The following is a 23,262-nucleotide window of genomic DNA, read 5'->3' as shown; positions in this document are numbered from 1 at the left end:
GGGGGGGGTTGGTCTCGTTTCTGCTGATCAGCAGCTTATCTCTTCCAGCTGTTTCTTAAAGAGCCCACTTCAGCAACATGGCCAGGGGTCCTGTGGCAAACCCCTACCACCCTTTGTGTAAAGAGGCCCCTCCTGCTCCACGCCACACAACGTCACAGTCTGCCTCGGGCGTGTGAAGACATACCCAGTAGACATTCACCAGGGTGTGCTTGTGCACGCAGGGGCGAGAAAAGCACATCGCTTCGCTACTTCATGATCAGTGATTCATGATGGCAGCCCTCCTGCCTGCTGCCGCACACTCCTGCGTGCCTCAACACCACAGCACCTGCAGCCTGGCGTTTCCACTGGTCTCCCAGTGCCCGTGAGTGAAACAGGCTGCCGTATGTGAGCACTGAGGGCACGCGTTGTGGGGGTAAGATCTTAACTCCCCCTCCGCAGGCTGCGGACCAGGGAATGGGCCTGCAGCAGGTGAGGCCGTGCCAAAGTTCGGCCTCTCGTATTTCTCCCTGGGTTTGTTCCCTCAGTTCTCCCAGCTTGTTTTTGAGCGGATATACGGATGCCTGTTCTCGAAATTGATTTCTGAATTGCATTTTCTAGAGCAACGGAGGGCCTTAATCAATCCTCACCCTTACCCCCAACACACACACACACCCCTCTCTCCTGTTAGGACTGGAATTCCTAGTAGCCTTACAGAAATCACATGATATCTTTAGTGGGGGAAAAACAAAATCTTTACAAAAATTTTTCTAAGAGGATTAAGGGGGAAAGTATTTTAATCTTATTAGATTTTTTTTTAGGGCTTTCATGTTCATTTCCCTCCCCATCGACAAGTACTCCTCGTAGCGTGCTCTTTACTACGTTTTAGAGTGAGCACTAGGCGGAATTTGTTCATTATAATCCTTTTGAGATAATCTGGAAGAAATCTGTAACTTGCAGAACTGCTACACCTACAGAAGTGTGAACACGTTCTACAGGGCATTGTATTGTATCAATGCATTGTATAGCGGGCAGAGCTAATTAATATTCCTCTGACTCACACTTAACAGGCACACCAATAGCCCTGAAGGGTGTGTCGTACAAGATCCACTCTGAGTCCCAGGCCAACAGCTGTCTCTCACTGCGAGTAAACAGGAAGATGGCAGAATTAGACATCTATGCAGTCGGTCCTGCTTTCTAACTTTGTGAAATGAGCAAAACTTAAGATTTATATAACACCATAGGTACAATGCATGCATATGTGTTACACGGTGAGACACAGGAATTCACTTTCTCTTTATTTGTAGCAGGTCCTGGTCCTGCTGCCCCACATACCTGCTAGTTGCAATTCCAGCCAAGCTGAATAACTTGACTGAAACCCTACCTAAGGTAACTTTCCTTGTTTGGGACATTTGCCTTTTTACTTAAAAATGCAGATGCACATCTGATATTTGATTCTGAAATGCAATAGTTAAAAGGTGACCTTCAACAGGTGTTAAAGAGCTGAAAACAACCAAGCAGTCTGCACGCACGGCCTTATGAAGTGTGTTAAGGGCTCAGTGGTGTAAGGGTGTAACGGAGAGCTCAGCGCAGCGGGAATGCAAACCAGCAGCAGTGTGGAGCGCCAGGACCTGGACCGGCAGCCCCTGGCTTGAAACACAAGCTCCTCAGGGGCTAGAGGCCATAAAACCAGCCCAAATGGAGGAGCTCATCTGACACCTGCACACCAAGAGTGGCAGCTGAGTGGAGCACGCGTACCAGTTTCATGAGAACCCACCCAGGAATCAACCCGGAGACAACTCTGCAATCTTTGTTTGCTTTATTTATAAAACAAGAAGATCATCAAATTGGTTTTCTTTAAACAGGAAGAGCTACTTCCAAATCATGCAGCGATTTCAAGTGGGTTGAAAAAAAAGAGATCACCTTTAATGCAAACTTTATTTAAGAGTAAAAAAATACGTATTTGCAGACATACTAGTGACATTCTGAAAATCCTGCTGTATGTTTGTTGTTAACCCCGATTTTCTTACAAATCTTAAATGTGTAAATTAGCTGCTTTTTAAAGACTTGTTATTGTACTGTTTTCATGTACGCAGCCACTGGACACACCACACTCCCCCCAGAGTTTTTTTTCTTTTTTTTCCTTCTTGTGCGATTCCCTCTCAATTCCCGTTTCCCACGAGTAAATCCTCGCAGCACCGCAGCATCGCAGGATCAAAGAAGATATTTTTGGGAATCCCCACCCCCACACACACAGAGTCATGTTGTTTTGGTTCTCAACTTCAGAAATCCTGTCTGAATCCGGCGGCTCTGTACATGTCTGCTACGACAAGGGCGACCTCTAATGGTCATATTGAGCAGTACAGTGAAAGGGTAGGACCAGTGCTTATTTTCACAGGGAGGGAAAGCACACATTGAGCAGGTCCTAATCATCTACAGAAAACTAAACGGATATAAACATATGTTGGCGCCAACGATCAATAAACCAATCTTCGAAATAGCAACCCCCCCCCAAACAAAATCAAGTCCTAACTAGAAAAGGAGAAAGCTTCATTTTTTACATGTTCTCAACTCCTTTGATACCAATTTTTTTTTTTTAATCCACTAACAGGTATTTTAAAAGGATGCACCTGACAAACATCTTCCAAATAAAATCTTACTGTATCAAAATGGATTCCCATCCCAAAAAAAAGCAGTGGAACTGTACAGTTTGTCAGCCACAGCCGACAGATATCAGCTCTTAAAGCCAAGTTGCACTCAGTCCTGCAGTGTTCAGTGTTGTGCAGGGGTGGTGATCCACCTCTTGTGTCTTCGCTGCTCACTTTAACACGTCGAGCGTCTGCATGGGTGCATGGCGCGGGTGTGGCTGCGCTGGCATTGCCAGGCCTCCCTGCATGTCCTGCGTCTTGCCGTGATGTCGGGCTCCCAGCTGAGCGCATTCAGTCATCCTTTAGCCCCCCGAACACAGCGGACGGCACGCTCTTCTGCTCCAGCTGCACCTCTGTGGACAGAAGCAGGAGCCTGTGATTATTATCAGCCACTAATCTCCTCACTCCTAGTAGCACAGACAGCAGGCTCTGGAGCACAGTGTGGGAACTAATCAATTCCATCTTCTAACCACTTTACCCAATACAGGGTCACGGGGGCAGCTGGAGGCTATCCCAGCAAGCACCGGGCTCCAGGCAGCTGGAATTGAACCCAGTGACGAGGCAGCAATGTTAATCGCTGTGACCTAATCCAGGCACTCCTAACTGAGTCTGGCTGGACCAAGAGTCATCTTGTACTCACCGTCAGGCTCGTGATCCTCACCCCCCTCGTCTTCATCGTCGTCGTCAATATCGATCTCGTCGGGATTCGCCAGCTTGGACAGCTCCGCCAGCTCGCTGCGGGACGTGTCGCTTCTGCACAGACACACCCTTCGTCAGGCCAATGCTGCCGAAACCTGACCCTTCGTGAGCACAGCACCCCCTGCCCCACCCCAGAAAAAGACCCTTCCAGAGAGCACCCCCAGGACACGCCACCCATCCTGCAGCCCCGTCCGCTTCCCCACATTCCCTGCTGACTGCCTGCCTTCAGCTGAGAGCGGAGCACGTTTTTATCTGAGCCAAGGAAGATTTGACATTAAACCATGAGCTCTCCGTTGACAAACGCACATCCTGGAGGCCCCAGTGCCTTCTGGGTTTTGTGCAACGAGGCACAGTCGCTTAAACACACTATTATTTTGTTAGCTAGACTGAGGATGTTCTATAAGGCCTTTTACTGCTGATTATTCACACCAGTTAGCTCACACAGACCAAGGGCTGGGTCACTGGAGCCCGGAGGCCTGGGACACTGCAGCCCGGCACAGCAGGCCCCTGTGCTACACCTGCTAGACCAGAAAATCTGGGACTGGCCTGGGACACTGCAGCCCGGCACAGCAGGCCCCTGTGCTACACCTGCTAGATCAGAAAATCTGGGACTGGCCTGGGACACTGCAGCCCGGCGCAGCAGGCCGGAGGCCTGGGACTCTGCATTAGACTGACCTCACGAACAGGATCTTGTCCTTGGGCTTGGGCCGGTCCTCTTCAGCCTCGGCGGCCAGCTGTCGGGCCTTCTGCTCCAGCATCTTCATGTCGTCTATACCGCTCTGCCCAGGGGCCAGGTCGGACACTGCAGGATACAGGAAGGCAACACACACAGTGAGGCAACACAACTCCACAGCAAAACACTACAGAGAAAGAAGTGAAGTTGCTAGAAGAAGCTTGAGGAACCAAATCGCTTTAGTCTTGAATGATTGTCTTGAAGATTATGGATTTCTTCTTCTACGAAGAATCAGATTTCTATGGAATAACCAGTGAAGCACAAACCACAGAACAAAGTATGTGAAAGTGCTTTTAAAATAAAAAAACAAGTGTGTTAACCGCACTTCTTCACACAGAGGGGCTTTGGGAGTGTGGAGCAAGCGGTCTCCTGTTCTTGGTTTAAATGTACTTCCGGATCTTGTTTGTATTTCACTGCTCATTCTATAGTAGCCCGTTTTTCCACAGTGTGATCTGACCTTGCAGGGATGGGCTCTGGCTCCCCCCCACCCTGAACTGGATAAAGCAGTCAGATAATTGGTGGATAATCTGACCTAAAACCAGCGAGAAAGACTGAAGCAAGTCTGATTGTCCCCACTCTCTGCTGCCCCCTTCTGTCCTACCTGTGCCAGTGGAGCTGGTGGAGGCCTTGAGCATCTGGGAGGACATGAAGTTGACCTGTGTGTTGTAGGTGGCCTGCACGCTGCGCTTGATCCGGAGCATCTCCCGGATCGTGTCCTCGTTCCCGTGCCGGATCTCAAACTCCTTCCATGTCTGCCAGAACCCTGGTGTCATCTGTTGCCCCGTGCACATGGAGCAGAGCGGGAGAGAGGGGGTTAAACACGGGCAGGAGAGTCGCCATCTGACATGCATCATCGGCCACCCTGAATTTACTCCTATCCCGACATCCAGACACCTAGCGCAATTCGCCATCAACCACCTGAGCAGGGGAGCCACTGCAGTGCTTTGTGCCCAACCCCTCAGCCTTGCTGGTTCTGTAACACTCACAGCCTGAGCTGCTGGCTTGCTGGGCAACTGCACAAGAGGAGACAGGCCCCAGGCCCGGCGAGCCGGCGCTCACTTTCGCCAAAAACAACTCTGAACTCTTAGGTGTTAAAAAAGCCCCGTCAGCCCCTGTTAATTGACTCTGTCCCACGTAAACCTTTTAAATCACAACCCGTCCAATCTACACCTCTCCCTTCTGCACAACCCATAAAAACTTCTGTGCCTTTTCCCACAACTGTCCAAAAGCTCTCTCCTTGCCCCAGTGGATACGCGCCGATGCTGGGGCAGGACTCTCTCGGGTGGGACACGCCCCCCAGCGAGCCTGATCTGGCGTGCAGCACGGAGGCTGTGTGGAACGCCTCCCCCAGGTTACACAGAAGGCCGCACACGGGTCCAAGTCCCCTCTGCACTGCCGGTTCGTCCTGGGAGACCGACAGGACCTGCTCAGCTGCAGCTCTTCAGGATCTCTGCTGGCCAGTCCCAAGAAGAGGAGGACACCCAGAGGAACCAGGTTCGAACTGCGTGCATCATTTTTTGGTGTTCATCCCCATTACTCAAATTGAGACCAGACAATCACACCACTATCAACCCCATCCCATTCAACTCGAAGTCACACCTCTAAACCAGCTTGACACTGTCACTTTCAAAGGTGTTGATGATCAACCTTTTGTATCACTTGAAAACAGTTTTGCATTTTAATTTAATAAAACAACTGAATTGACCAAAGACTTGGAAGGATGGAAAAATATCAGAGGAACCAGAAACACACTGAATGTTTCCTATCAGGCTCCCTGAGACCATAAGGCCCGTGATTCACCACTGCAATCCTTGGGATTCTAGTATCTTCTATTTACAACTTTTTTGATTGTTTAATTAAGGCTTTAATTAAACTGATTAGATTAGTTATCAGAATTTATTTTTAGTCTACAGTTCTTCATCAACTGGGAGATGTCTGGTCACTCACCTATTAATTGGAAAGCTCTAATTAAGCCAATTACTAGTTCAGTCAGAGCAGTAACTGTCTTCTGGTCTAGCAGGTGTCGCAACAGTGAACTGCTCCAGGGAGAGCTGAACTTCAGTGAGCTAAAGACAAGAGTCTACTACACAGTCTGGATACAAAGTACTTAATAAAGAATAGTAATATTTAAATTGTAATATAAGTGAAAGCCCAGATGGAATGCTGATAAAACACTATAATCCAGAAGATTATAAATGAGAGTCACTGGGAAAATGCCTTAAACTCAATAATTTGTAGGTTGCCCCTTTAAAATAGTGTTTCAAGACGGGATGAAAAGCAAGCATCAACAGAAATGTAGAAGTCAGACACATTCATCAAGACTTGCACTTTGGCTGCAGAATGGTCAGTCATAAACAAATAGCATGTCTAAAAAATTGATCCATGTGCCCCAGGGCAGACAGGAGACACACACACTATCCCAAGTGGATCCATGTACCCCTGGGCAGACAGGAGACACACACACACTATCCCGAGTGGATCCATGTGCCCCAGGGCAGACAGGAGACACACACACACTATCCCGAGTGGATCCATGTGCCCCAGGGCAGACAGGAGACACACACACTATCCTGAGTGGATCCATGTGCCCCAGGGCAGACAGGAGACACACACACTATCCCGAGTGGATCCATGTGCCCCGGGGCAGTCAGGAGACACACACACTATCCCGAGTGGATCCATGTACCCCAGGGTGGGTAGGACACCCACACACACTAACTCAAGTGTCTCCATGTGCCCCAGGTGAAGTAGAAGATACTAACCCGAGGGTCACAGATCTGAGAGCAGTAGGAGTAAATGGCTCTGGCGCGGTCAATCTCCCCCAGCTTGCACTCCATGTCAGCGAAGCGTAGACACATCTCGCGTGAGTGTTCATCAGGCAGCACCTAGGGGGCAGCAGAGCACACACCCCAGCAGTTAAACAAGCACACACCAGCCCTCAAAGTCCTTCACCGCTATCATGATTATGACAGTGAAACAGAAACTGTTCACGTTGATGAAATGTCCATGAAACATTTGCCACACTATCTGCTTTCTTTCCTAGTAAAGGACATTGGAAGATGACTCACTCCTTTTATCAGTTTTAAAATGCAAAGTCATTTCGCAACCTTTTTTTTACAGCGCAATACATTTAGCGATGCAAATAAATTGGCGTTTTTAACCTAACCCTTCCATGCAGTTGCTCTATATGAACAGAAGGAACACAAAGAATAATTTGAACAAGCGAAAGGCTTCTATCCAAGAAACAGAACCGCGGCACAGGGGAGCGAGTGCTGCTGGAGACTCGCTGTCGACAGGCCCCTAGTGTGAAACTGCCACTGGAGGGCGTGGCACAGGAGGAGTAGAAACTCAGAGGCACAACTGGGGCTTGAACTGGGAACCTTCAGGTAACAAGCCCTCAACCCTGAGCACCTGGACCTCCTCTCCTCCCCGATAAGGAAATTAATCAACACAGGCACCACAGGGAGTGAAAGGCAGGTTTGTCGGCTGTTCTCTCTGCCCTCTCTCGCTACGTCAGGATGTGCAGCTTCAGGCGCCAACGTGGGCAGAGACCAGCCAGTGCTGCAGCCGAGAAAGCGGGCACTTCTTCCTCTCGGTGTGCGTATAGGTTCACAGGGGAGAGTCACCCTTCTTTTCGCCTGTTGTCACAGCAGGGCCATGCGGTCGAAGGTGCCTCTGAGACTGAAACACAGCATGACCTAAGGCCGCAGCACCGGTCACGTCAGCGGCCCTCACTGAACCCACCTCGATGGCCTTCTGGTAGATGCTGCGCGTGTGTGTGACCCCGTAGATCTCGGCCGCCCTCTTGATGTAGATGTTGAACATCTCGTACTGCTCGCCGACCTCCACGGCCTGCGTGGCGCGCTCGTACACGGCCATGGCGTGGCGCGCCAGGCCGTACTCCTCCTCCAGCTTGGCGTACAGCAGGTAGATGGCTGCCAAGCAAGCAGACGGTCACCGTCAGCCAGATCAATGGAAACCGATACTTTTACAGAGCAGCCCTACCACGTGAAAACCGCTCAGCTTACCCACAATGCCTCTTCCAAAGCAGAATTATTAGCTCAGCCCACACTGCCAGGTTATGAAATATGTATGTGTATTTTTGGTGTCTGCTCCATTTTAAGCTTTAGATTTAGTTCATTCTCTCTAAGATGCTCACTGGTGGGAGGCAGATGAAGTTGGCCCTTTTAATCTAGCTCTTTCAGCAACCTGTATGCTTGACACATTGAACAAGAACACGTCAAAGTGAAAGCCAGCCTGGCCGACCTGCGTTTCCAACGTTAGTGCTTCACCTACTTTTCGCGTACTTGGCCGGACAGCCGTCAAGGGCCTGCTCGAACAGGTCCCTGGCTCTCTCCAGCTTCTTGCCCCCGTAGCGGTCAATGAACTTGGTCAGGTAGGTGTTCCAGATGTCGTACACGTTGGGCCACTTGAAGAGGGCAATGCCCCGCTCGTAGGCCTGCAAAAAACCAATCACGCCAGCGGCGTCATGAAGAATCCCCGAGAGGGGTGTTCTGGAACATGGCTTAATTAGAAAATCTAATTATCTACAGTTCTGTACAATAAATGGAAGAGAGTGTAAAGTATAAAAAGACAAAGATTAAAGACTGTAAAGATCACATTCATTTTAGTACAGAGTAGCCGATACTAAAAATTTTAATCCAGCCTATGAAAGTGGGATGTGTTCACTGGACAGATTCCACAAGAAAAAGCAAAACCATGGGCATCCTTCAATCACTCTACAGATGTTTTTATGGGTAAACATTTTTTCAAAATAAACATTTATTTAGAGGACCCCCCAGAGGGTACCCGCTCCCCTCACCTTGAAGCTCTCCTCGAAGTAGTTGTGCTCCTCCAAGAACATGGAGTAGTTGATGATGATCTGGGGCGTGGCGATCCGCAGGTCGATGATGCGGTCATACACCGCCTTGGTGGACTGAAAGGGCGAACAGCAGAGAACATTGCAGGTGAGAGGTGAGCACACGCCTGCACACAGACAGGACAGGTGGATACTTCTACTTTGCTGTCCAAATTAACTTTGGTGAGCATGCGCTGATGTGAGTACTTAACATCCTGCCTCAGAGACAACAGTCCATCCTCCCTCTCCCTGTGCACCTTCAAAACCAAGTAAAGGAGACCCCTTTTAACACAAACAGTGTGGGGGCACATTATGAAAACAAGTTTTTTCCCCCACACAGCATTTTGCAGCCCTTTATGGCAGTAAATTCACACACAACTGCACTGGCAGAAACAGATCCCATCTGCAATGTGCATCGAAAGGGGACTCCACACCTGCACACTGACGCACTCCACAGGTGTCCGAACTGCACAGAAAATAAACGCACCTGAAATGTCCCCAGGCTCTCCTCCAGATCCGCCAGCATGGACCACACCTTCAGAGACTTGTAGACCCGGTTCTGGACCGGTTCGGATGCATCAAAGTATTCTGCTTTCTTCGATGGAATGGCTGTAGCTTTCTGTAAAACAGAGGTGGTTAAAAAATAAACTGCTTAAGAGCAGCTATCCTATGGTTTCACCATTTCACAGTGCAGTTTTTTTTTTACATAAAACCTATTTTTAGTTTGTTCAGAGGTCCTGAAATGAGCTGACACAGAACAGATTTTATAGGATAGAGACATCAGCATCAGAACAGTATTTAGGTGACAGACCCTCTTCACATGGGATTGTACTGTAACCCATCATGTGGAAATTTGCACAGGGATCTTGCTTATTCTGTCTAGCAGCTGTCTCTGCCTAGCTTCAAGACTGCATTTGAAGAAATGGACTCTTTCAGCCTGCACTGAGAATCCACACAAAACACGCTGATGATGGGATATGGCGGGACACAAGTCACGCTGGTGCCAGAAGTGGCTTCTGCTGTCCTGCACTTGCCGAGTCCTGCACTGTCCCCCGCAACCCCCACCCCAGTCTGACGGGCCCTCACCCTCAGGATGCGCAGTGCCTGGTCGTAGTTCTCGTGCCGGAGCTCCATCTCCCCGTACTCACACCAGACGCTGGCCAGGTCGTCCACCTGCTTGTAGTTCACCTTGGTGGCCTTCTCAAAGATGGTCCGTGCCTGGGGGGGGACAGCAGAGAGACAGAGGGGGACATGGGGGAGTGAGAGAGAGCAAGAAGGAGAGGCAGGCGTAGGGGAAGACAACCATGGGAGGGAACAGAGAGTAATAACAGTGACATAAGATGAAGTGAAAGAACGAGATGGATTGGAGAAAAGAGAGAGCGGAAAAAGATCTTTCACAAGCCGATCAGAGACAGTGAACATCTGTCGATCCTAATCGGGTTTCATTTTCAGTTCTGGATCATGGGGAGCCGGAGTCTATCCCAGCAGGCAACACCCCAGACAGGATACCAGTCCATCTCGCGGCAAACAGACACAGACACAAACTCTCACACCAGAGCCAGTTTTCCCAGAAGCCAATTAGCCACCAGCATGTCTTTGGGCTGTGGGAGGAAACTGCAGCACCCGGAGAAAACCCACGCGGACACAGGGGAAACATACAAACTCCACACGGACAGCACCCCAAGTCCGGAATTCAACCCAGGGCCCCAGCTCTGCGAGGCAGCAATGTTAACCCCTGCGCCACAGTGCTGCCACAAACTGAGACAAAAACACATGGCTTCTGGTGCTACAGCTTGGCCGGCGCACCAGGAAACGATCGGACACTTAAACGTCTCTGTTGACTCACGTCGTCGAGCTGCTCGTTCTCCTCGTAGAACTTGGCGAAAGACACCCATAGCATGTGGGGCTTCCCGGTGGCCTTCATGGGGTCGACCGTCTGCACCGCCTCCGTGTAGGTGTTGATGATCTGCCCGTTCACAAGGAGACAAGCGTCAGTCTCCAGCGAACGCGAGCGACACGGACGCCCACCAAACCGATTAACAAATTAACGATGCGGCGTGCTCAGGAAAAACAAGAAAGCCTATGTCCCTCTCCTGTGGATAAGGCCGCAGCGCTCCCATGCCTGCTCGCTGGGATATGGGAATTATTTGCCCCGGGTGCTGACCTCTCGCGGCTTGCCCTCGTACAGCTTCACCCTCTTGTGCCACTCGTGCACGTTGTGCGGGTTCTGCCGCAGCAGCACACTGTTGAGCAGCAGGGGGCGCCGGTTGATGAGCTGCTCGAAACGCGCCAGCCGCAGCTCCAGGTCGATGTCGTCTGGGGAGGAAACGGAAACAGCCGCAAATGGCGATTATTGATTATTGATACCGTTAATTACAAATAAAAGTCATCTTTTTACCCACAGCAACCATCACAGCTGCCCGCAGAACAGCTGTTCCAGTCCACTGCAGTGGAGACTTGAACGACTTCCAGCTCCTAAAGGTTTTAATTAGGCTGTATTGAAGTACAGTGATCCCTTGCCAGCTACATTTTGCAGCTGGTAAACTCCTGGCCTTATGGGAAAAATAGGGTAGGGGGAACTGAAGTCACGATTCAACTTATTAAACTCCCTTAAACACATTTGACCTATTATAAAGTAAAACAATGTCAACAGAAAAACACAATATATTGTGGAAACAATACTGTATAGTTTTTTAATTAATTTGTAATGTGATTTCTAGCATTATTGCTGTGATGACACCCATGTAGACTGGGTTACATGACAAATACAAGAGCAACATCGCTGCGCCACTTCTTACACTCCCTTTGCTCACTTCCTCACTTTCCTATAGTGCAAGGATTGACATTTACACCAAACAGCCGACCCCCAGCTTGATTAGTCTGCCACGCAAAGTGCCAACCACGTGACATTTCTCTTCGAAGCTCAACGCGGATCTAGATCGCTTGGCCACACTTGTGCTCTTTGGTCTCTCTCGTACACATATGAATCGAAACTGCTGGACATGCCGACTTGCAGAGGAGGCTAACTGAGAAAGAACAAGACCAGACCGCGAGGCTGCAGTCTCACGCTTCCTCTCGTGACACAAACTCTCTTACCAGCACGCATCGGAGCTCACTTTGCAGATAAGGTTTTGCTCAAGGCTTGGGAGACACGCATTGAAAAATGATATATATTATATAACAGTCAATTCAAAGCGTGTACTCAATAAATTTGTGCATGGCAAGGGATTACTATACTACAATGGAGAACTGGAAAGAAGACCGCAGGCTGAGCAAACCTAGTCGCTAGATGCTGAGGAGTGAACGAGTGCGTATTATCCAAAAGACTGTCCTGGGGCATTCTGGTCTGGGACCTCAGGCCTCACCTTCCTCGTCCTGCCCCATCTCGGAGTTGGTCTCCATCTTGGCAGCGATCATGCTCTCCTCAAACTGGGCGTAGCTGTCGAACACCTGCGTGAAGTCCCGCACCGTCACCACGGTCTGGATGGACTCCTCGTACATGTCCCGCGCCTGCAGAGGGGGGAGAGCAGGGCGAGAGACAGAGAGGAAATAATTCTGTCCCTCGATCTTATGTTTTGGGTCAAGCTGAAAGAACTGAACCTGTCTACTCCGGGATCAGGGAAGTCTGCGGGGAGACGCGATACAAGTATTCAAAAAGCTCAAAGGCACCGACAAGGTTAACCCAGTGAACCTCAGAATCAGCAATGAAATATGAACGCGACAGCACAAGTCGAGGCAATATGGAAGTGAACTTAAATCCGAGAACGGATTTACACAAACTTTACCCAACAGGTGGTGGGATTGTGGAACAAGCTACCTGGCCATGTTGTAGAAGACAATACCCTGGCTTCACTCTAGAAAAGGCTGCATGAGATCCTTGGATCATTTAACTAATAGCCAGCAGCCATATCACCCTGCACCTCACAACTGGCAGCCCACTGAAGCTCAGCAGGTCTGAGCCTGGTCAGTACCTGGATGGGAGACCTCCTGGGAAAAACTAAGGCTTCTGCTGGAAGAGATGTTAGTGGGGCCAGTAGGGGGCGCTCACCCTGAGGTCTGTGTTGGTCCTAGTGCCCCAGTAAAGTGATGGGGATACTATACTGTAAAAGGGCACCTTCCCCCCGAATGAAATAGGTGCTGTCTTTGGGATGAGATTTAAAAAAAATTAGACTCTCTGTCGTCATTAAAAATCCCAGTGTGTTTCCCAAAAAGAGTAGAGATATAACCACAGCGTCCTGGCCAAATCTCCCCCACTGGCTTTTATCAATCATGGCCTCCTAATAATCCCAATCTCTGAACTGGCTTCATCACTCTGTTCTCCTCCCCACTGAGAGCTGATGTGTGGTGAGGGCACTGGTGCACTATGGCTGCTGTCGCATCATCCAGGTGGGGCTGCACACTGGTGGTGGTGGAGGGGAGTCCCCATTACCCGAAAAGTGTTTTGAGTGGAGTGTCCGAAAAAGGTGCTATAGAAACATAAGAAATTATTATTAGCCCATTGAGCTAGGTGGGCTGTACGGTCACCTCCTGTCTGTACCCTTGCTTGTGTTTTGAAGCGAGCTTCAGCGCTGGCGCCCTACCTTCTCGAAGTGCCCGCTCCGGATGTAGTAGTCCGCCAGGGAGCACCACAGCTTGCCCAGCTGGTCCGTGAAGCGCGTCAGCCCCCCGCGGATGATGGCGCCCACGTTCAGGGACTTCACCTTGTCGGGGTTCTGGGAGATCAGGTCACACATCTCGTGCCACAGCTGCGGGACGAGGAGAGGACAGTTACACACACAGGGTCACACCCGGACCACCGGGATTCGGGGGGGGGGCTCGATTCACGGATTCACCTCTGTGCCAGGGAAGCGCGAGAGCGGAAAGCAGACAGCTGAAGACGACACCCACCTGGTAGTTGGACTTCCCCTCCTTGGAGACGAAGGTCTCGTCGTTGACGATGGCGGCCAGGCGAACCGCGGCCTCGTCCAGGCGGTTCACTGACCGCAGGTACTCGATGTACTCCTCCGCGTTCTCCGGGCACAGCTGCGCAGAGACAGAGAGTCAGGCCCCCTTCCCGCGCGCTCCGGGCCGAGCCCTCGGCTCTCCCCGCGGGGGAGGGGGGCGGGGGCGGCGGCGGCGGCGGCGCGCTCACCTTGAGGTAGCGGCGGTAGACCCTGACGGCCGTCTCGGGCAGCGGGTAGCGGCAGACGAAGCGCAGGTAGAGCGGCCAGACGCGGAAGTGCTGGGTGACGGGCAGCGCCCGCAGCGCGCGGTCGAACGTCCGCCGGCTGCGCGTGATCTTGCACTGATCCACCAGGAACTGGCAGTAATCCAGCCAGATCCGCGGCATCTGAGAGAGGAGAGAGACGGGAGAGGCTCCTTCAGAACAAGCACTGCACTCTAGCTCCTCCAACGTGCTCACTGAGACACAGGCAGTTTTTCGGGAGGGGGCAACCGGTTTGCCTCCAATAAACTCTCTGCAAGGTTTTTAACTGGTCGGGTACCAGAATAAAGCCCTACTCCCGAGGAAACGCAGACGGGACGGAACAGATCTTGTGGTTGGTTGACGGGCCGCTACCTTGTGCATGAAGACCAGCGCCCTCTCGTGGCAGTTGTTGACCTCCTCGAAGGACAGATCGGTGACACACTTCCCCTTCACCTGTTTCCTGCGCTCCCTCAGGTAGTTGTACCACAGCTTGTAACTGCAGAGACAGCCGGGACTTTAATCAGCAACCAACGAGAGGTGAAAAACTCCTCACCTGCACAACTTGCGCTGCATTTAGATTCTGCTCTTCGCTTCACCCCTCAACTACGTGCCTTCCTGTCCCAAAACGATTACCGTAACTCCGGAATCGAAGGCCTTTGCTTCATTATGCTTAGAAATGCTGCTGTGGTTATAATGGTTGATTTGGCTTGCTCACCCTGAATGCTGCACAAAATAACCGCAACAAAATACCAGCCTTTTAACCTGAAGGTTTGATATTAAATGTTCAAGATCTGTCTCTAGATTTTGAATATAGTGACTGAAGAGATTTTCTTTGTGGTCACTTTCTGTTTGAATACCCCAGTGATTAGAAATCAGCTCCAGTACCACCCAGGGAGAAACCTGTGGGCACAACAGTCCTACACACCCACGGCCTGTGAAAGCCATTTGGGGGCAGCAGGCCCCAGGAAGCACAGCTGAGGCCCGTGGCACCCCTAAACCAGAATTCACTCAGTCAGTCGTGATGTCCCCTCTGAGGAGTCATGATCACAGTTGGCTACTGACACAGCCCAGGCTCAATCAGTGTCAGCTGAGCACATACATACACATGCAGCAGACTGCACGTTATCGCAGCGGACTTCTTCAGAACCAACAGCGAAACACGAACCAGAGAACACAACTTGTCTAAGTGAATTCTCAAAGGATCAAAGGTTTCAGTCACTTCTGGCGTGCCTGCAGAATACTCCATAAAGTTATTTCACAGGACCTAGCTGGCTGATTACAAGCAGACTCAGTCTTAAAGCGCTCGTCTTTACAGAAAGGGAGGTGGGGGTGTGGAACAAGCTCCCCAGCCACACGGTCAAAGCAGGATGCCAGGGATCCTTCAGGAAATGGGCTGGTGATGAGACGCCAGGGTCAACGAGCTACCGAACAAGCTGACCTCTCTGAACTCGGGTCCCTGGGCAGAGTCTGTCTGTGTCTCCCGGGGGGGAGCGAGCCGGGCCGAGCCGGGCCTCACCTGCCGGGCAGCTCCTTCAGTGCCCTCTCGTACACCATGTTGAGGACGCTCTTGGGACCACTCTGCTTGTGCTCGATGTACCTCATCCAGCACTTGACGGAGTAGGGGTTCCGGATGATCTCCTCTTCATAGGGGAGGTCTTCTTCCTCCTGCAGACCGGCAGACAGCAGACAGAAAGACAGACAGGGGGGGAGAGAGAGGGACAGAATGAGACAGAGACAGAGGAGGAGGAGAGAAAGAGAAACAGAAAGACGGGGAGAGAGAGGAGTGAGGAAGACAGACAGAAGGAGGGGGAGGGAGAGAGACAGAACGAAGGAGAGTTGGAAAAGTTACAAGTTGCGAGCAAAACAGCGTCTTCAAAAATGCAAACACCACCGTTCCTTCTGATCCCAGCCCCCCCTTAGCAAACGTTTGTGCGAAAACGACTGTTTGTATTTATCCCAGTGATCATCCAGCACCTTCAGAGAGATCACGGGTGTACAGGGACACGGGCAGGGGGGAAGAGGTGACACGGATAAGTATTGGTATGTATGGGTACATATTTATTTAACAAAGGGGGAGAAGTACCGTCAGTCGTGTCTACCTCTTCGATACACCAGTTGCTTTTTAAAACCCATCACGCGTTTGACGAGTTGCGAGCTGAGCGTTTAAAATGCTGCCTGAAAACTGCATAAATGCAAAGTCTTCTGAGGGATATAAGAAATGAAGCTAATTCTTTCAAACGTAATTGTTGAGTAATAAATTAAGATTGTTTAAAGATCCGAGTCGTGTGTTGGTCACTGTTTAATCGCTGCAGACGTGTATCTGAAATTAGTAAAAAAACATTAATTGGGGAAACTGCGGTCTGCGTCTCAATTTAAGTACACATCTCTCAAGTTTCCCACTTTTAACAATGCCCATGCCGATGATGACCCCCTATCCGTAAAGCCCTCACGCCAGAACAGGACGCATTCGTCCCCCCCACACTGACTCAGGCAAGTCCGAGGCTCAACCGAGGCCTACGGGGGGAACAAGCTTCAAAACCACGCTACGGCCCGACAGCTACACTTTCCAGTTAATAATAATAAGACTTTACAAAATCCTACTTACAAATGTGACCTCTCGTTTTTCCGTTAATGACGGCATTATGTATGGTATAAAACAAAATTAAGTTTGAAATTCCGTGATAAATTAACTTCCAGAACGCGCTACCGACGAATCCCCCAATCACCGCCCACTGCGGGAATCTCATTGGACAATTCACACTGCGTCATCCTGACAGCCAATGACCGTGCTTGTCTTGGTAAGCCCCGCTACGTATGAAAGTGACGTACTACGACGTAGTGTACTGTGTACATAATGTAACTGAATATTGATAATGATGCAAAGGAGCAAGTTAAAGGTTTATTCCATCCTGAAAAAAGAAGAAAGGAAGCACAACGTTTCGACTGTGGAGCCTTCTTCGGGTGTGATTGGTAATTATGGTTTTGTTAAGCTTTTTTCCACATGTGAAATTTGGAAGCAAAATATTATTAAAAGATTGTTTTAAATGGTTAGATGATAAAACATCCCAAAGCGTCGAATTCCTTAAAACCTTAATAAGGAAGATTATCTGAGGTGCGATTATAGCTAGTGAACACTATCCAGGAGTGGTGATCTAAAGTATAGGTCCATTGTGTGTTGCCCATGATCCATAGTCTGGGCCTGGCCACAGACAAGACACCTGCATCGCAAGATGGAAATCGGGGGCAGAGAATGTAGAGGGGAACACACAGAGCTTTCTAACTCTGGAACGCCAGACTAAAGACGTCACTGCGGGGCCTCTCGAACAGGAGCAGTATGAGTTTCACAATGGGTCTTGCCCAAGATTGGAGCTGCAGTCGTGGATGTGAAATACACAGAGAATTAACAAGAACAAAAAGAGCACAGTTAAAATAAAATCCAGGATAAAACTAAACAAAAAAACAACCAGGCATGTTGTGTGTCATGCACTCCTGATTCTCTCTCCCCACTAAAATGAGTGTCTCCTTGATAAGGGTGAGGTGGCAGTTACAGGCCTGTTCAGGGATTGTTTGAGGTTTCACTAGCTGGCTGCAGTGTGTGGAGAAAGAGACACTCAGGGACACTCTTGTGCATCAGCTGTGGAGTTTATATTCTGTGCTGTTAGGAGTGAAGATACAGAAAATCATACAGACTTCCCTCCTCTCAGATTGACCAGTGTCCCTCCCAGTGCACTGCATTCTTCAAGCCCTGAACCACAGCCTGGGCCAGTCTCACAATTCACCACAGTTCACTACAAAACACTGACGACAAGGACAGGAGAATGTATACCTAACGCTTCTATACGCAAAAAACAGAGTGAGATCTCCAGAGGAACAAGTCCTTCTCTTTCCCTGTGCCTCTCCCTCTCCTCTTTCTCTTTCTCCCTCTCCCTCTCTCCTCCCTCTCTCTCCCAATTTCAATTCAATTCAATTCAAGGTGCTTTATTAGCAGTACAATCAGTGTTGCCAAAGCAAATAAAAATAAAATTAAGATGAAACAGAACACAAAATAAAAATAAAGTAAAATCTACAGACATATTACAGACATTTACAACAAAGACATATCATAAAATATTTACATATACTGTTAACATATTGAGCATTATTGGGAAACAGACTCACTGTTCCTCAGGCTGTGACAGGAGATCACATACTGGGCTGCCAGTTCAGCTGAGTTCCCTCCTCCCTCTCCCAGTAGGATTGGGACCTGTTGTGATTCTGGCAGGTGGGCCTAGATTTCTGAATTTCGGGAAGAATGTTTCTCTAATCCCAGAGTATCTGTCACAGTGCAGTAGGAAGTGCACCTCTGTCTCTATTTCTCCCCGCTGGCAGTGGGAGCACAGCCTGTCCTCTCTGGGCAGCCAGGTCTGCCTGTGTCGCCCAGTTTCTATAGCCAGGCTGTGGTCACTGAGCCTGTACTTCGTCAGGGTCTTTTTCTGTTTGTTGTTTCTTACCTTGGTCAAATATTCGGCTAGTGTGTATTGTCTGTTTAGGGTTCTGTAGCATTCCAGTTTATGTTGTATTTGTGTGTGTGTCCCAGTGTGTGAGATATTATTGTCTGATCTGTGCTGTGATATGGCTGAGTCTGAGTTGTGGTGCTCTTGCAGTACTATCCTGATGCTGGTTAGTGTTGGTGTGGATCAGGTCAGTGAGCCTCAGGACCAGCTGGCTCAGGGGGCTCTGTTTTGGGCTCAGTAGGGCTTTGTGGTGGTAGGAATTTTGGTCTCTGTTTTTTTAGGTGTAGCCAATACTTTAATACTCTTTTCTGTATTTTTATCAATAGTGGGTACTGGCCTAATTCGGCCCTGCACCCGTTGTTTGGTGTTTTTCTCTGCACATGGAGGATGTTTCTACAGATCTCCATGTGCAGAGTTTCTGTGGGGTGTTTGTCCCATTGAGTGTAATCCTGGTCTGTGAGGGGACCCCACACTTCACTGCCGTATAGGGCAATGGGCTGGATTACACTTTCAAAATTTTGGAGCCAGATTCTTGTTGGTGGGTTGATGTTGAAGAGCCTCCTTCTTATTGCGTAGAAAGCCCTGAGTGCCTTCTCCCTCGGTGCCTTCTCTCCCCCCTCTCCCCAGCCCCCCCAAGTCCCTCTCATGGACGTGTCTTTTTCTTTCCCAGCTGTGCCGTGTGAACATGGTTGATGAAGGAGAAGTAGTCATCTCCAGGAGCGATGGGCCCCGAGGATGTGGGGGGTCGAGGCGGCCCTGGGGGGGCCCCGGGAGTGGGGCAGCGCTGTTCCTCCATCCTGGACCCCTGCGTGCAACACAGGGCAGAAACAGGCAGTTTAAAACGCGGGTTCATGGCGCTGTGGCCCCTAGGCACTGCCTGCTGCTGCTCACCTGCAGCTTGAAGACCATGCTGCAGAGCTGCCCCGCCCCCTGCCTGATCCCTCGCCACGCCCACCCTGCTGCTGCTCACATGCAGCTTGAAGACCATGCTGCAGAGCTGCCCCGCCCCCTGCCTGATCCCTCGCCACGCCCACCCTGCTGCTGCTCACCTGCAGCTTGAAGACCATGCTGCACAGCTGCCCCGCCCCCTGCCTGATCCCTCGCCACGCCCACCCTGCTGCTGCTCACATGCAGCTTGAAGACCATGCTGCAGAGCTGCTCCGCCCCCTGCCCTGCCCCCTCTCCATGCCCACCCTGCTGCTGCTCACCTGCAGCTTGAAGACCATGCTGCAGAGCTGCTCCGCCCCCTGCCCTGCCCCCTCATCACGCCCACAAGGCAACGGCCCAAGCGACACCCGCTGGTCGTCAAGGCGATGACTCTGAGTGGTCATCAGGAGGTCAAAGAGGTCATCAATCTCTGGGCCAGCAGAGCCTGAGAGTGAGAGGAGGAGAGGGGGAGAGAGGGTGGAGAGAGGAGGAAGAGAGGAGGAGAGAGGGAGGGAGTGGGAGAGAGGGATAAAGAAAGAGAGAGAGGAGGAGCGATAGGGAGAGAGTGGGACAGAAAAGAATGGAGATGGAGGGAGGAGGAGGAAGAGGAGGACAGAGAGGAGGAGGGAGAGTGGAAGAGAGAGATGGAAAGAAGGATGACATGAGTCCTGGGTTTCTCCACTCATATTCGTGTTTGTGTGTGGTCCGTGTGGCCAGAATGGAGACCCTTGTGGAAGCCAGGCTAGGGGCGCTCGACGGGGGTACTCACCAGCAGTGGGGGTCCCGCTGGGGGTGCTGACGGTTTTGCCCAGGTCAATGGGGCAGCGCTGCTCATCCAGACGGCCTCCCTGCACTTGGCTCAGGAGCTGGAAGAAGCTGTCGGCCTCTGTGTGCTCGGTGTCTGCCCTCTAGTGGACAAAAAGTGACACTGCAGTGCTCGCTCACAAAACCACAGCGAGAAACGGATGCGTTGCTTAGAGGGAATAAAAAAAAGAAACTTTCTTAAACGTTTTTAAATCTTTTAAACTTGGAAGGATCGCAAACAGATGTCTTGGACTTGATATCCTGACACCTTTTTTTAACTTTCTCAACATCGGTGTGCACATAACAATATAACACAGTGCCCAAGCAGCCAATCAGCACTCTTCCCATTCAGATTAACAGCATTGATTGACCAATTAGCAAACTACAAAAATGTTGATAGTGGTAGCCTATCAGTGGTTACGATTAAATTGGCCAGCCAATCAGAATGCAAAGTTTATTATGAGACGCCTTAGCAAGCAAACCCATCCCAGTGGCACAACTTCCATTGTTTTTAATCTACAGTCTTCCAGCTCATTTTATTTTTATAAGCAAAATAAGCAATTTACTGAGTTAGTTTTCTTAACCGAAGCACACGTTAGATCTGACACCTCCCCCTGAAAACCTTCCAGATTTTCTCCAGGCTTTCATGAAGGAGACGCAGAAGCGATGAATAGAAGAACACAGCATCTCTGTCGATTACTCACCTGACGTCCTTCCCTGGAGCCACTCTGGGTCCCTCCCTTTGTGTTTGAGTCCGCAGCAGTCATTGTTAAACTCCAGCCGGGCGAGACACAAAATAAATGAATATTTAAACACCTCAGGTGTAGTCTCAGAGCTGTATTGGCAGTCACAGGCACTGCAGGAGCTGAACACACTCCGATCGGCAGACAGCAAGAGGACCTCAGCTCTTTTATAAAGGCGCTTTATCCCTGAGCTCATCCCCAACCTCCCCAGAAACACAGTCATGCTCCATATTTGTGTTAATATCGCCGGGAGCCTCCGCGTTAATCCCAGATAAATGAGCTCATCCCCTGGGATTGCTGCTCAAACGCTCTTTAAGTGAGCTTGAACGACTCCTGTTCCGCCATCAGTGACGTTAATTCCCCCACGTCTCGGCTGCAGAGACATCAGGAGCGGGCCCCCTTTCAGAGGATTAGATCTCGCCATGCACTCACACCTTCCAGGCTGGGAGTGCACCTCCGAGGACTGGTCAAAGAGCACTGCAGTCGGCTGGGAGAAACTGGCCGTGCTGACCCACAGCTGGCCTGTCCGCAGGAGCTGGTACAGGGATCACAGCTGGGAGAAACTGCCCGTGCTGACCCACAGCTGGCCTGTCCGCAGCAGCTGGTACAGGGATCCCAGCTGGGAGAAACTGGCCGTGCTGACCCACAGCTGGCCTGTCCGCAGGAACTGGTACAGGGATCACAGCTGGGAGAAACTGCCCGTGCTGACCCACAGCTGGCCTGTCCGCAGGAGCTGGTACAGGGATCCCAGCTGGGAGCAGACAGGCACAGCCGGTGACTCCAAATAGGGTACAGCTGGGGGTTGTGATATAAAATAAAAATTCACTACAGTGCCCCCTTGCTGCTGATACATGTGACAGACCACACACATGCATCTACTTGCTGCTGACACACTGGACAGGACACAGACACGAGTGTGTCCCCTTGCTGCTGACACACTGGACAGGACACAGACACGAGTGTGTCCCCTTGCTGCTGACACACTGGACAGGACACAGACACGAGTGTTTCCCCTTGCTGCTGATACACTGGACAGGACACCTGCAGAAGTGTGTCCCCTTTCTGCTGAGACACTGGACAGGACACACACACGAGTGTGTCCCCTTGCTGCTGACACACTGGACAGGACACCTGCACAAGTGTGTCCCCTTTCTGCTGAGACACTGGACAGGACACAGACACGAGTGTGTCCCCTTGCTGCTGACACACTGGACAGGACACACACACGAGTGTGTCCCCTTGCTGCTGACACACTGGACAGGACACCTGCACAAGTGTGTCCCCTTTCTGCTGAGACACTGGACAGGACACCTGCATGAGTGTGTCCCCTTGCTGCTGAGACACTGGACAGGACACCTCCATGAGTGTGTCCCCTTGCTGCTGACACACTGGACAGTACACACACACACAAGTGTGTCCACTTGCAGCTGAGACACTGGACAGGACACGTGCACGACTGTGTCCCCTTGCTGCTGATACAAGTGACAAAAAAGGAATTTGATTCATGTCTGGGAGGCAAACACCAGGCCAGACAGTAAATGGACAAGGTTTCAGGATTAATCCAGCCACTGTATGGCTTTGGTGCTATAACATTGCCAGCATACAGACATTTAGAAGGAAGAAAAAGAGACATCAAGGATTTAAAATGGTTTTATAAGACTAATCTCTTCCCTAAAGAGCCTGCCAAGCATTTTCAGACTTGCTGAGTAAGTATTGCACTAATATGAGGAAATAGGGGATAAAGACTCATACATACAGTTTATACAGTTAAATCGGGATTACACACTGAATTCTTTGAAGTTAGGATGAGGATGAAGTGGGATTTAGTCTTGGGTCACCTGCGGTACTCCTCTTGCAGGGTTTTTCTGTTCTTAAGCTATGTGTTATAGGAAGAACAAACAGGGGAGATGTGGTGCTGTGACCACATGAAAACACAGCAAACTTGAAGAAACAAGTGGAAAAGATGCTGGTTAGGAGCGTAGCTGGCTCCGGTCTGGGCTCTACCGTTTGCAGAGTATCCCTGGAACGTCTCATCTCCTGGGACTCCATTTCCACTGATTTCTTAACAGATCTGGCTAATTGAGCCCTTTAAATAACTGCTTGTGTAACATATTCAAGAATTTCACTGAAAAAACAAGTCTCTCGGCCTGTTTATTTGTAGCCGAGGTCCCTACACCATGGACCCCAAACCCCTTA

The 23,262-nt window shown here is 50.3% G+C and overlaps 2 protein-coding genes and 1 long non-coding RNA gene across 3 annotated transcripts; 1 reads left to right on the top strand and 2 right to left on the bottom strand.

The window, feature by feature from the left end:
* Positions 1–1,778: 1,778 nt before the first annotated feature.
* xab2 (XPA binding protein 2) lies at positions 1,779–16,860 on the bottom strand. The gene is made up of 19 exons (XM_088603378.1): positions 16,705–16,860; positions 15,616–15,764; positions 14,472–14,595; positions 14,046–14,243; positions 13,802–13,936; positions 13,495–13,659; positions 12,280–12,424; positions 11,079–11,230; positions 10,761–10,880; positions 10,001–10,132; positions 9,402–9,533; positions 8,879–8,992; positions 8,353–8,515; positions 7,801–7,991; positions 6,819–6,941; positions 4,658–4,829; positions 3,999–4,125; positions 3,265–3,377; positions 1,779–2,977 (listed from the first exon to the last, which is right to left on the bottom strand). Exons 1-19 carry the CDS (start codon positions 16,738–16,740, stop codon positions 2,916–2,918), a joined length of 2,553 nt encoding a protein of 850 aa, XP_088459504.1. The 5' UTR covers positions 16,741–16,860; the 3' UTR covers positions 1,779–2,915.
* Positions 16,861–16,871: 11 nt separating this feature from the next.
* LOC148650021 (uncharacterized) lies at positions 16,872–21,138 on the top strand. Its single transcript, XR_015925998.1, has 2 exons — positions 16,872–17,069; positions 19,263–21,138. It is a non-coding gene; the product is annotated as an uncharacterized LOC148650021 (long non-coding RNA).
* LOC148650020 (uncharacterized) lies at positions 17,723–21,158 on the bottom strand. Its single transcript, XM_088603380.1, has 4 exons — positions 21,028–21,158; positions 20,289–20,427; positions 19,801–19,964; positions 17,723–19,397 (listed from the first exon to the last, which is right to left on the bottom strand). The coding sequence occupies exons 1-4, from the start codon at positions 21,088–21,090 to the stop codon at positions 19,236–19,238; spliced, it is 528 nt and encodes a 175-aa protein (XP_088459506.1). The 5' UTR covers positions 21,091–21,158; the 3' UTR covers positions 17,723–19,235.
* Between the last annotated feature and the right edge of the window lie 2,104 nt (positions 21,159–23,262).

Source organism: Lepisosteus platostomus, chromosome 13 (assembly GCF_059453375.1).
Source record: "Lepisosteus platostomus isolate fLepPlt1 chromosome 13, fLepPlt1.hap1, whole genome shotgun sequence".
NCBI classification, from domain to species: Eukaryota; Metazoa; Chordata; class Actinopteri; order Semionotiformes; family Lepisosteidae; genus Lepisosteus; species Lepisosteus platostomus.
This window is presented reverse-complemented; position numbering and strand designations above follow the sequence as displayed.

Excerpts from the sequence above, each read along its gene's own strand:
- xab2 (XM_088603378.1), bottom strand. The coding sequence starts at position 16,740 with ATGCCGTCATTAACGGAAAAACGAGAGGTCACATTT. Across the intron at positions 7,992-8,352 it reads TCCGGCCAAGTACGCGAAAA|CCATCTACCTGCTGTACGCC; the intron begins GTAGGTGAAGCA and ends CTTGCTTGGCAG. Across the intron at positions 3,378-3,998 it reads GACAAGATCCTGTTCGTGAG|AAGCGACACGTCCCGCAGCG; the intron begins GTCAGTCTAATG and ends GTGTCTGTGCAG.
- LOC148650020 (XM_088603380.1), bottom strand. The coding sequence starts at position 21,090 with ATGACTGCTGCGGACTCAAACACAAAGGGAGGGACCCAGAGTGGCTCC. Across the intron at positions 20,428-21,027 it reads GCTCCAGGGAAGGACGTCAG|AGGGCAGACACCGAGCACAC; the intron begins GTGAGTAATCGA and ends TTTGTCCACTAG. Across the intron at positions 19,965-20,288 it reads CAGCGGGACCCCCACTGCTG|GCTCTGCTGGCCCAGAGATT; the intron begins GTGAGTACCCCC and ends TCTCACTCTCAG.